At 40.5% G+C, this 13526-nt stretch overlaps 1 protein-coding gene across 1 annotated transcript in view; it reads left to right on the top strand.

The window, feature by feature from the left end:
- The first annotated feature begins 8983 nt into the window (after positions 1-8983).
- The window catches only part of frk (fyn related Src family tyrosine kinase), a 62626-nt gene continuing 58083 nt past the window's right edge, over positions 8984-13526 (top strand). Inside the window, exon 1 of the mRNA XM_003215578.4 lies at positions 8984-9868. Coding sequence (XP_003215626.2) covers positions 9462-9868 — 407 coding nt within the window. The 5' untranslated portion in view covers positions 8984-9461. The remainder of the gene's footprint in view (positions 9869-13526) is intronic.

A 13526-nucleotide genomic window follows, 5' to 3' on the forward strand; every position in this document is an offset into this window, starting at 1 on the left:
TTTTAGTGTCCTCAAACATTTTAAGCTGTTCATGGTCCCTCAGACTGTTCGGCATGGGGACAGGGGACTATAGTTTGAAAAAACACAAACGAATCCCTATGCACACTGCACATGGCTTCTTTTTATGCAAAAAGACACGAAAGAACAATGCAACATTTAAAATGAACAGTTTTCACCAACACAAACTTACCAGTATTTCAATGAGAAGCAGGAAGTTTGGGCCTGCTTTTGGAGGATAAGATAGGTTGATTAGGAGTGTTGTTATGTGCCTTCAAGTTGTTTCTGACTTAGAGCAACCCCAACTCTAATGTTTAGTACCGGGGCCAAGTGAATGACCTTAGTTTGGGGTCCCCTGGCGTAGATGCCCCCTGCCTGCAAGGAACACCTAGTCCAAGAAAACAACTAAAGCAATGTGTTGTCAAAGGCTTTCATGGCCGGAATCACTGGGTTGCTGTGAATTTTCTGTGCTGTATGGCCATTTTCCAGAAGCATTCTCTCCTGATGTTTCACCCACATCTATGGCAGGCATCCTCAGAGGTTGTGGGGTATGTTGGAAACTAGGCAAGTGGGGTTTATATATCTGTGGAATGTTCAGGGTGGGAGAAAGAACTCTTGTCTGAGGCAAGTGTGAATGTTGCAATTGGCCACCTTGATTAGCATTGAATAGCCTTTCAGCTTCAAAGTCTGGCTGCTTACTTCCTGGAACATGAATCAAGAAAAATGAAAGGAACTGCATACGAATCCAGAAAGAGAAGTCAGCCATAGCTGAACACTTGATGAACCAATCTGGACACAGCATATTATTTGAGAGCACAGAAATGCTGGACCACTCCAACAACCACCATGTCAGACTACACAGAGAAGTCATTGAAACCCACAAACATGTGGACAATTTCAACAGAGGAGGAAACCATGAAAATGAACAAAATCTGGCTACCAGTATTAAAAAATTCTAAAATCAGAACAGCAAATAAAGAGCATGACTCAAAAAGCAAGGGAATTCCAGACAAGAATCAATCAGGGCTAACTAACAAAGGATTCCCCCAGGCCACTACCAGCCAGGCTTTGAAACTGCAGGCCATTAAAATGCTAATCAAGATGGTAAACTGCAACATTCACAAGGACCTCAAGCAGACGAGTTCTTTCTCCCAACCTGGACATTCCACAGATATATAAACCTCACTTACTTAGTTTCCAACAGATCCCTCAACCTCTGAGGATGCCTGCCATAAGCTTGGTATCTACTGTGGTAAAGGTAGGTAAAGGTTGGTACTCATCTCCATTTCTAAGCCGAAGAGCCAGCATTGTCCGTAGATGTGTGATCGAGGTGACCCCCCCCCCCCCCAGGACTTTGTAAAAGATAGTTCAAAAATCAAGACTTTATGTTCTATATTCCATATATTTATAGTAGAAGGTGATTGAGACTTTTTACTGGAGTTTACTGTGGTTTACTAAAACTCTCTGCACAAAAGGTGTTTGACCTTTTAGCCTGAGGCAAGAGATAACAACTTCATGAATTGTAAAATCATGCTGCTAAAACTCCACTTTTATGAATTTCCATGCTGGGTTCTCCAGATGTTATGAACTTCGTTCTTATCAAATATTTTCAATTGTTTATATCATTCATGATTCCCCTTTATGAAATGTAACTCACTTTTATGAATTCTCCCTTATTTCCATGAAATCTATCTATCTGCCTATATGTATTTGTACTCTTTGGAATCCCCGGAAAATATGTATTTTTCCCAGCCTGGGTTATATTCCAACTTTATTTTATTTTTCATTTTATTTCATATAATTGTCAAATCATGAAATCAAATAGGAAATATTTTGAACTCAACATGAACCCCAGAACCTATCCCATTTCCTATGACCCAGGCTTCCTTTCCCAAAAACAAAAGGATAATCTGCCACCGCTAAATCCAATCAAATTCAAATTGCATGGACAATATAGGGCTTGAGTCACCGAATTCGGAGTTGTTGACCTAAAGGAGATTCGCCCCAAGGCAAACATTGTCATAGCTCACCCAAAGAAATATCCAGGACACCTCAGGAAGGCGCCCTGCAGAGCATGTCAATATGGCTTATCACCACCCATCTTTGCTTCCATCTCTGACACCCCAAGGCATATCTAAAATCTGTATACGTGACAGAAACCCGGACATCCTTGATTGCTGCCATTAATAAAATAGCACCCTTTAGAAATCAGTCTAGCAGGACTTAATCCTCTGGTTCCTGTCCCCATCACCTCATTGTTTCACTAACTCCCGCCTTCTCTCTCCTGATTGGCCCGAGTGGAGACGTAAGGCAGCTTCCTATTGGGCCAACGGAGCGAGGCGGGAAACGAAAGCCCGCCTCGTTCAACCTTCTAGCCTATCAACGATCAGATGGGCGGGGAAGCAGGGTGGGAAATTCAAAGGGCTGTCAGACTGAAATTTTGTATAAATATGGCTTTATTTTGATTGTATGGGACTTCTAGTAAGTCGAATGATCGCTACTAGAGTCCTCTTCAGCTGAATTGCTCAATAAAGACTCCTTGGCGGATTTTCCTTCAACTTTGGCGGACCTTCTTCATTTCGGCTTCAGGTTGTATTGCGGCTCATATTTTCCTTTTGGCTCCGCCAAGGTCCGTTCTCTCAGGACCGGATCGGGTCTCTCCTTAAGGGCCCCGATCCCCTAAAACGCGGTCGACAACAGATGCCTCCAAGGTCATGTGGCCAGCATGACTACATGGAGTGCCATTACATTCCCATCAGAGTGGTACCTATTGATCTATTCACATTTTCATGTTTTCCAACTGCTAGGTTGACAGAAGCTGTGGCTAACAGCAAGAGCTCACCCCGCTCCCCAGATTCGAACTGCTGACCTTTCGGTTGGCAAGTTCAGCAGCTCAGAGGTTTAAATGTTACTGAAAATTCCTGCAGTAAAAAAACCCTCTAATATTTCCTGGTACAATCAAACAGTGTTTTCTTTAGAGGACATAGAAAACAAATAAGAGCCCAGCTACAAGATTTACTGTTCCAGTAGATGGGTGTTTCAGCTGGGCAGTCTGTCGTCACAAACTATGTGATACATGCATTTAACCGTAACTGGTACAGCTCCGCCGTTTTAAAATAGAGCCTGTTAAGTCTTAATTTTTTACTGGAAACTAGTGCTGCAACACACAGGCAAGCGATATTGTAGTGTTTGATTTCAGGGGGAATTGTACTCCAAGGCAATTAAATTATATACAGTAGAACCAACATTTTTCCTTCCTTCAGTTGCATGGAGGGGAAGTTACAGTGGTCACTATATAATAACTGGAATCTGAATGGCAGGTTTCCAATGTCTTATATTAAAATATTTCACCATGCAAATGCTTTCCTCAAAATTGTATGATGCAGACAGGGGAACAAATATCCCTGAATGAGGGAGACAGTTCAACTGTTCTCCATAGAAAGTTGATCCGGTTGCACTAAGCAAGGGTAGTAAAGTTTAACAGGCATGGGCAAACTTTGGCCCTTCAGGTGTTTTAGACTTCCAACTCCCACAATTCCTAACAGTTGATAGGCTGATAGGAATTTTTTGGAGCTGAAGTCCACAATAGCCAAAGTTTGCCATGCCTGGTCTATACTGATTTTCCTGGTTTACCAAAACTTTAGCTCCTGTTGATCTGTAAAGTCTGTAAATAAAAATTGGTGAAAAATTTAGTTCTCTAGTTAGGTTAGCCTTCAGCTCACATCAGCACCAACAGTGTCCTACTTCTTCTAGCTTTTCCTGCCTATTCCTCAGTCTGTTTGTGACACTCTCAGCTTTTTGTGGCCATCTTATAAGCTTCAGTCTCATCCCACCAGTTTTTATAATTCCACAGCCTTGGAGATAAGTTGTGGATTTGCATTCTCTTCAACTGGAATACTTTCACTCAAGTTAGTTATGTTTAAATTGACAAGTATGTTGGGTTAATCGATTTGAAAGTCTTCACGGTAAAAGACAGTACAGAAACAAGTGGTATATTTGTAAATTTATATAATTTTTTCATTTTATTTGTGAGCAAAAATTTAGCTGCTTATCATGACCCTCTGGATCAGCTAAAATTTCAGGGTTTTTTTAAAACATTTTAAGGGTTCCCAGTAGCACCTTTATATCATGGAAGGATACAACGTTTGATTGTATAATGATAATGTTTATTCTGTTACCAGTCTTTCCCTTTTCTACAATGGTATATACATTTTAAATTAAAAGAAAGGAAAAATAATAAGTTGAGTTGAAGCACAAGTCATAATTTGCTCAAAAGACGATGTGCTTAAGCGTTCTCAATTGTATCTCATACAAGTAAATTTGTTGTTAATGGATATTTAACCTGTGTTTCACAAAATGGAAAATTGCAATCTATAGCACAGGAGGCTATTCTGTTGTTACCTTCCAAACAACATTATAAACTATGTTGCCAATTAATGTGTAAAAACCAGGTTGCAACTGTTCCAGCTAAATTACAGCTGTGATTTAATTACCCAGTGCAAAGAAAATAATAAAATAGTAAAGATAAAACATAAAATAATATTGCAGGCAAGGTTTTCCCCGCATTACAGTAACTCCTAATTTGTTTATGGAATGATTGCCCCTTTCTTAACCAAACAAACATGTTTTACAGCGGTACTTAATCATTACAATTGTTTTGTACAAGTAAACAAGACCTAAGATGATACTAAGTTAAATGGAATACAATTTAATGAAATTAGAAGTAACTGCAGACTTTTATTGGGGAAAATGTTGTTTACAAAAGGATGTGCACAAGCAGAGGACAAGCTGTGCATTTAAAGCAACTTTAAAATGCTATAATTTCCAGAAACTGGGCATGTATATGCAATACTAACAGCAGGGGCAATGCATGAAAATTGAACCACTAACAGTTGATATATCTTTTGTATAATTATGCCAGATACCTTCTGTTTAGATTACTAGACAGTTCATACAATTGTTATGCCATTAATTTACTACTCTTCAGTCAGGTTCAAAAACATTATAACAGGGAATCCAGGATTAGAGGACCTGCTACCGCAACACCATCAAAACAATTGAGCAATGTCCTCAACTCACCCCCCTTCACATTGCCTCAAGAAGTGAGTGATCACTTGTAATTTAGTTTATTTGATCTTCATCTCTCTAGCTTCTGCTAAGCCACCAAACTTTTTATCAGAACAGCTTCCACTTCTTTTGACTTGCTAGTCTAAACTTCATTGTCATATTTTCCATTAATTCTGTCTTGTTTTCACTATTGAATTTGGTTTCAATTGCTTACTTGAAATGTGGATTGATTCAGACCCCTTCTACGCTGTATATAATCCAAATTATCAGAGCAGATAATCCATGTTATCTGCTTTGAACTGGATTATATGAGTCTACACTGCCATATAATCCAGTTCAAAGCCGATATTCTGGATTTATATGGCAGTGTAGAAGGAGCACTGAGCTGGAGACTGAAAGGTCCTAGGTTCAAACCCTGGGAGCGGCGTGAGCGGCCGCTGTTAGCTCCAGCTTCTGCCAACCTAGCAGTTCGAAAACATGCCAATGTGAGTAGATCAATAGGTACCACTCCGGCAGGAAGGTAATGGCGCTCCATGCAGTCATGCCGGCCACATGACCTTGGAGGTGTCTATGGACAACGCCGGCTCTTTGGCTTAGAAATGGAGATGAGCACCAACCCCCAGAGTGAGACATGACTGGACTTAACGTCAGGGGAAATCTTTACCTTTACCTATGCACCCAGATGTCATGGGAGATCTTGCCTCCACCAAATGAGGGATGGCAGGACCTCTTCAAGTATGACATAATGAACAAACTTTGCAAAGGACTGCTGTCTTAAGCTTGTTTTATGTTGGTTCTATCTCATCAAGACCTAGTTTTTTATGGAGGACAACTGGATAACATTTTATCTAGCAGTCTGCTAAGAAATGTAACTGCTTCTTTTAGAAGAGAAAACACTAAGGCAAGAAACATGTGGCTAGAATGTTTGATTGGTTCATGGAATGATGAAGGTAAATACATTGATGTATTTTGAGTACTGTTCCTTATCACACTTATTGCTGTGTGCTATCTTGAGAAATATTCAGCACTTCAAGCTCCTCTCAAGTTTGGACTTTGGTTTTTCTTCTGCACAAGCTTCCTAACTGAACAGGGCTGGAAATGTGCAGGTCTTCAGAGACCTGCATTATTAAGAGAAATTCTGTACTCCTGAGCACAATGAAAAAGGGCATAATGTTTTACAGAATGGAACAGCAGTTGTTTACTTGTGGCTAACTGGTCACGAATGTAAATGAAATGTGCAAGAAAGTGAGGCAAATCCAATCTGAGTCCAATCTGAATAAACTAATGACTCAGGTTAAGATGTTCTAATTGTATAGGTTGGCAATTTCTTCAGAAATATTAATTCCTGGGGAAAGGAAAGCAAGCAGAAAATTACTCTTTATTTTTTGTGAAACTCCTTACAAAGTACATGATTAGGTGCATGCCCCTGTGACCTACTGTTCTGGAAAAGGGGAAGACTGTGTTATGATAGATGAACTCAGCCAAGGAAGCCACATCCCTGAGGCTGTAAGATCTGAGCAGAGCTGTTGATGACTTGAAGATCTTTCATTCTTAGAGTTCCATAAGTTTAAGTTGACTAGAGAGTTAACAACAACATACACATTGCTGTTATGATTACTATTGTGCTATACTGACCATTTAATGCAATATGGAAACAACAAACCCCCACAAAAACATGCGAAAGAAAGCCCTTAATGTTTATCCTGTGCTCTGTGGTTTGTGTAATCACCATTCGGGCCTCAAATTGGTTCCAGGATTTCCTATGTAATCATCTGCACAACGAAACCACTTTCTTCAATACCTGGTTGAAACTGCATTGTGGTTAGTGTAGATGGGGGCCATAAGACTCCATGATACTTTCTCTCATTTTAGTAATCTCAGGCAGATACCAAAATCACTAGAAGTCATCTTCTATGGGTGGTAGCTGTCTTGAACCTTGTGAGTAATAAGGCCTAGACTAATGATCTAGACCAGTCAGCCTTTCCTTCTCATTTCTTTTAGCACAGTGATTCTCAATCTTCCTAATGCCGTGACCACTTAATACAGTTCCTCATGTTGTGGTGACCCCTAACCATAAAATTATTTTAGTTGCTACTTCATTACTGTAATTTTGCTACTGTTATGAATTGTAATGTAAATATCTGATATTTTTCACAAATACCCGATATGCCCAAATTTGAATACTGGTGGGGTTGGGGGGGGGGGGGGTTGTCATTTGGGCATTGTAGTTGCTGGATTTATAGTTAATCTACAATAAAAGAACATTTGTAACTCCACCAATGGTGGAATTGAACCAAACTTGGGACACAGAACTCCCATGACCAACAGAAAATACTGGAAGGGTTTGGTGGGCATTGACCTTGCGTTTTGGAGTTGTAGTTCACCTACATCCAGAGAGCACTATGGACTCAAACAATGATGGATCTGGGCCAAACTTGGCACGAATACGCAATATGCCCAAATGTGAACACTTGTGGAGTTTGGTGAAAATAGATCTTGACATATGGGAGTTGTAGTTGCTGGGATTTATAGTTCACCTACAATCAAAGAACCCCTTGAACCCCGCCAGTGATAGAATTGGGCCAAGCTTCCCACACAGAACCTCTACAACCAACAAAAAATACTGGAGGGATTTGGGTTTCTAAGACCATCAGATATATGTGTTTTTGGTGGTCTTTGGCAACCACTCTGAACCCCCTCTCGCAACCCCCCAAGGGTTCCAGTCGCCCAGGTTGAGAAGCACTGTTTTAGCATATCTTTTTTTTATTGTATTGGCCAGATTGGTATATCACATGGTTTTGGAACTGATATAATAGAATTTGAATGAGACAGTCATCCTGCAGTGTGGTTTTCCTAGAATGTCCCCAATTGTTGTGGCATAATTTATGTCTCCAGTGAAAGAAAAGGTAAGATGCTGAATGCAGGCTCAGTGAGTATGTCTGTGTAAGACTCCTATATAAATATCTATTGAGCATGTTGCTTTGTTGTGATGATTTGTTATACCTGAAATGCAGATAAACTGGGAGAACCACTTCCCGGTCAACTTTATGGTTTCTACCTGAGCATTGTTTGTCTGAATTAAGTCAGCAAAATTCCACTTGATTCTAAATGACAGTTACATGAAGGAAATGAAATAAAAAGTCAAATGCAGAACGCTTCTGTACTTGTAACTTACCTTTAATCTCAGAGATATTTCAGATATTTAATTCTTAACCAGAAATGAGCTTACCTGAGAAAAAAATGTTAAAGAAAATATGGTATAGATGGAGGGAGGGAGGTTTCTGCATGCTTAATTCATATGTCAGTTTTGTATTAGAAAGAGGAAATTTGGTCTGTGTTATGACTGAGGTAAATAAACCACTACATCGTTTGTATGTCCTTCAAAATTTTTTTAAAGTAGGTTAAATGAGAGTTTTTCTGGATGGCAGAAAACAGCATTTGGCCACTAAAAATATCCCCCCCCAAAAGGTAAAAAATACAATTGAAATCATTTTTAATATGTCAAAATAAAACATGGCAAGGGCAAACGTGTATTAAATGTGTGCCAGTATTGTTATTAGGCACAAAGGATAATAAAAGTATATTCCATATGAGGTTCAAAGTGTCATTTGATATACACGGTGTGGGTGGGAGAAAATATAACAGTAGGAATAATTTTCTCCATGGCAATATATTATAATTTACTACAGGGAAAATGGCATTTTAAAAATGGGACAGTTATTGAGCCTTTGGAGATTCCTTTCAAATACCAACTAGCACGAGTTCATTTATATGTGTAATAAAATAATCACCTGGGGAAAATCCTCAGAAAAGAGGGGAGGATTTTTTTTCTCTTTCTCCCTCCCTCCTCTTTCTCTTTCTATGAGAGAACGAGAGAGCATGAAAACCAGGAAGTAATTACATTAAAAACGTTCTTCCACATTTCGCTTTATTAAAGCAACCGGATCATCAGGTTAGTTATTCATTACCAGGAGCTACAAAGTTTGCAGATATTCACTTTGTAGAGAAGTACATTTAAAGAGGATAAGGCAGCAAGGAAGAAAAATAAGGAGAGTCTTCTATAGGGTTTCTTTATTTTCTGTTGCTTGGACCCCAACAGGACCAAATCTTTCTGTCCTATCAGAAGAGGAAGTGAAAAATTCCCCAGGTATGAACAGTGTCACTTCAGTGCTCAGATTTCAGTTCAACCTATAGAGGTGAAAGGCAAAGAGGAATCTCTTGGTGAAGAGTAGCAGTGAATGGAGAACTGTCACTAGCAAGATTTCTTGCCCTTTCTGTTGTAAAAGGGATACTATGGAAACAAATCTGGAAAAAGTATTTAATGAACAAGACAGATTTAAAATATTTGTGGATTTCTAGAGCAATGTAAAAATAGGTGCAAAGAAGCTTGGGACAGCATGGGAAACTGCTGTCAGAAGAGCTGTGCTTGTCTGCAGCCCTATGTACCCTGGCTTTTTGAGGCATGTAACTGTGGACTAGGAGAAAAGGATGGCGAAAAGGACGTGCAAGTGCTAGAGCCTCCTGTCATAAGTGGACCACAAGGTATTGAAGGATTCAGTATGCCTCCTCTTCCTCTACAAGACCAGACTCGCACATTTGTAGCCTTGTTTGATTACCAAGCCCGTACAGAAGACGATCTGACCTTCCGAGCTGGAGATAAGCTTGAAGTGTTAGATACATCTCAAGAGAGCTGGTGGGTTGCAAGGCTACTGGAAGAGAATGGATATTCTAGGCCTGGACGAAAACGGCAAGGCTACATCCCAGCTAATCATGTTGCTCCTTCCCAGAGCATTGAAGCTGAACCGTAAGTTCTGTTCTGCATATAATGTAACATGGGGCAACTACCATGTACACAAATGATCTTGGCCAAATGAAGGCAGAAAGCTGAAATTATGTATGTGTGTCTCTGTGTGTGGGGTATCCCCCCAATTGAGTAATCAAGTGAATTACTAGAAAGGGAAATAATCATAAAATTTGGAGCAAGTGTGAAGGAATCCAATTTCCAACACAATGCTAATTTTATATAAAATCATGTAGGTGTGTGATTCTGTTAATTTCTGTGGTCAAAGGCCCCACAGCTTCCATCAGACTGTCAAAAATGTAATTAAAATCAATGATCTATTTAAATAAAATATAGATAAATTTACATCTGATTTGGAGACATATGGCAGAGATGGCAGAGAACTTATGGTTTAGAGTGCAAGTTCAATTATTTCCTCAAAATCATGGGTAGCTTTCAGAGTAAGGTGATAACAGTTATTTTCAGTTGTTCCCGATCTGTCAAAACTTCAGGACTGTTATTTTACTTAAATATTTAGAAAACTACTAGCTCTGCCTGGCCATGCGTTGCTGTGGCATTGTCCTAATTGGGTTTTTGTTTGTAGAGGCAAGTATGAATGTTGTAATTAGTCACTTTGATTAGCACTGAATGGGCTTGCAGCTTCAAAGCCTGGTTGTTTCGTCCCTGGGGGAATCCTTTGTTGGGAGGTGTTAGCTGGCTATGGTTGTTTCCTGTCTGGAATATCCTTATTTTCAGAGTGTTGTTCTTTATTTAGTGCCCAGATTGTAAAGTTTTTTTAAAATGCTGGCTGCCAAGTTTTGTTCATTTTGATGGTTCCCAGTAACCCAATCTATGCCTCGCCATTGGTGCACGGTGGCTGTTGAAGCCCTACCCACCTGGGTAATGTCACCAAGTTTCCCAGTGGGCCTCTGCATATGCGTGGTTAGTAATTTTTGGTTTTGAGGGCTTTTCTGTAATTTGGACCTAATTTTATAGGGTTTTTATGGAAAGACATAGATTGGATGACTGTGTCTTTTGTGGCCAAATTTGGTGTGATTTGGTCCACTGGTTTTGTTGTTTACTCCATGAGAATTATGCACATTACATTTTTATATATATAGATCAACATCCATTTAATTACAGTTTAGATGTACCTTGTTTATCTTACAGTAAAGCTTGTGTCTCTGAAGTAATATGTGCTGCAGACACTTCTTTAGTGCAATTTACATTCAGTTGAATTTTGGGATTCATTTATAAAAATAAATTGTCTTTCAGAAATGTACCACTCCATAGAGTGGCAAGTGTGGTTACTTAGCATGGGTCTGGTTCATTTTAGGAGCATGTATCTTTCATCCCTATCATATTTTATATTGAAAACCTCCATGAAAAAAACTGTATGTGATGTACAAATGCTGTTAAAATACACAACATCCTTTGCTTAATCTGACAATAAAACACAGAGGCATGAGAAGAGGGGAGAAATCACATCTTATGAACTGTAGGAGATGTGAGCATTACTCTATGTAGTGTATCAAATTATCTTATAACTTATTTATCAATAGTATTTATAATTTGAGTATCCCTTATCTGAGTATCTTTGAAATGAGAAGTGTTTTGAATGTCTTTTTTGCATTTTGGAATATGTATTTACATATACATACATAATGAGATATGGAGATGGGGCTCAAGCTTCAAAATTGAATTCACTGATATTTCATATACACCTATTGTTATGATTGAGCCTCATGGCTCTGTTACTGACAGACGTGGGCGTAAGACTCCTCGAGAGTCAGATACTCTCGAGGAGCGAGAGAGAAAAAGACTGCGAGACATATTTGCAGCACCTTCTGACGAGGAGTCTTTCGAAGGGTTTACGGAGAGAATGGAGGAGGGGCTGGTTAGCTCAGAGGAGGATGAGATGGATTGGACTCGGGTAAGGGAGGAAGTGGGTGCCACTGGCCATGATGGGACAGAAGATGAATGGGGACCTTCAGGATTAGACCCATGGTTTAGCTGGAGGGATGGGACGGGATCCACAGCTGGAGATGCTGTTGGGCGTAGTCAGAGGTGTTCCAGCTCTGACGAGGAAAGTGATGAGGAAACGCCCGGGTTAAGGAGGACAGCTGACAGTGATGAAGATTTGTAACTGGCATAAAATGGGGCTTGAGAGCAATTGCAAATTGCGTTGGGCAAGGTAATCTGGGCAAACGCTTGGGATCCGTGTGTGTGTGGGACGCTTCCCTGAAGACTTGTGTGCTTTCCTGTGCTGTGACGTAAGTTGATTGGAATCCAGGGTCAGACGGCGGGAGGGATTGTGTGGGCATTTGTTTGTGCAAACCTGTGCTTACTCTTATTAGCTTGACCCTCCGTCGTCTTCTTGACGGACGCCATCTCCTGCTTTGAGAACTCGGACTGAACTGACCACGGCTTGTCTTCCCCCTTTCTTGGACTTGGAAAAACTACAAACGTCTGCTTCTGGCTTTGATCTACGGAACGGAACTGGTCTACTCAACTGCTACAATCCTTGGCTGTTTTACTCGTGTTGAAGATCCTGTCTGCTGTGTGTGTGTGTGGGAGCGACGCAAGTTACTCTAAGCACAGTGTTGGCAGCAGAGAGGAATCTGCTGCCAATTAGTTGCATTCTTTGTATCTTTTGTTCCTTGGCTTTCGTTTCGTTTATACCCAGGCTGACGCAAGCAGTTTGTTTTTACCCGGATTAAACTCCGGTTTAATCCGGTTTATCTTTTGAACATTTACTTTTGCCCCTTTTTGCTCCTAAAGGCAAAAACTGCCTGGCCCTTGTGTTTTACGGGCATTTTTGAGTTCTGTAATCTAATAAACTCTGTTACTTTGAATCTTGTGGCGTTCTGTCCTTGACAGATTGCCCAACGCCCATAAAAAGTTTATTGCAGCAATAAACCCGTCAGGAAGACGATGGATGAGTTACGGGCCAAAGTAGACCAATTGCAAACGGCTTTTACCGTTAGCCAAACAGCTCAGGCTGTGAAAGGACATGTTTTGACTCCTGAACGCTTTGACGGAACCAGGTGCAAGTTGCCAACCTTTTTGGCACAAGTGGAGCTTTATTTTTCTCAGCTCAGTGCTCATGCTTTTCCTACAGACACTAGCAAGGTGGCTTTTATTTTGAGTTTGTTGACCGGTCCCGCAGGACAATGGGCCACTAATTTAATTTTGGGAAATGACCCAGTCAAGGACAATTTGAATAATTTCAAAAAGTTGCTAACTGATACTTTTGGGGATCCTCTCCGCACGGAGAACGCTGGGTGGGCTCTGTATCGGTTGAAACAGGGAAAGGGGACTGTTTTGGATTACTTAAATAAGTTTAACCTGTATCGCCACCAGCTGGATTGGGGGGAAAATGCATTCATGCTTTTATTTACTGCCGGGTTAAGTGATATGCTCCAGGATGAATTAGCACGCTTGGAGCCGGCTGAAAGCTGGGACGCCTTAGTAGCTAAGGTGCTGCGTTTAGACGCAAGGTTCGAGGCTCGTAAACACTCAAAAGCAATGTGTGCGCCACCCATGCATGTAACCAGGGCACCTGTGGTGATGGGGGAAGAGCCCATGGAGCTTGGGGTCTTTAAAAAGCTGTCTACAGAGGAAAAGAGCCGTAGGAGGCAGCTGGGCTTGTGTTTGTACTGTGGGAATGCTGGGCATTTTG

Source organism: Anolis carolinensis, chromosome 1 (assembly GCF_035594765.1).
Source record: "Anolis carolinensis isolate JA03-04 chromosome 1, rAnoCar3.1.pri, whole genome shotgun sequence".
Classification (NCBI taxonomy): domain Eukaryota; kingdom Metazoa; phylum Chordata; class Lepidosauria; order Squamata; family Dactyloidae; genus Anolis; species Anolis carolinensis.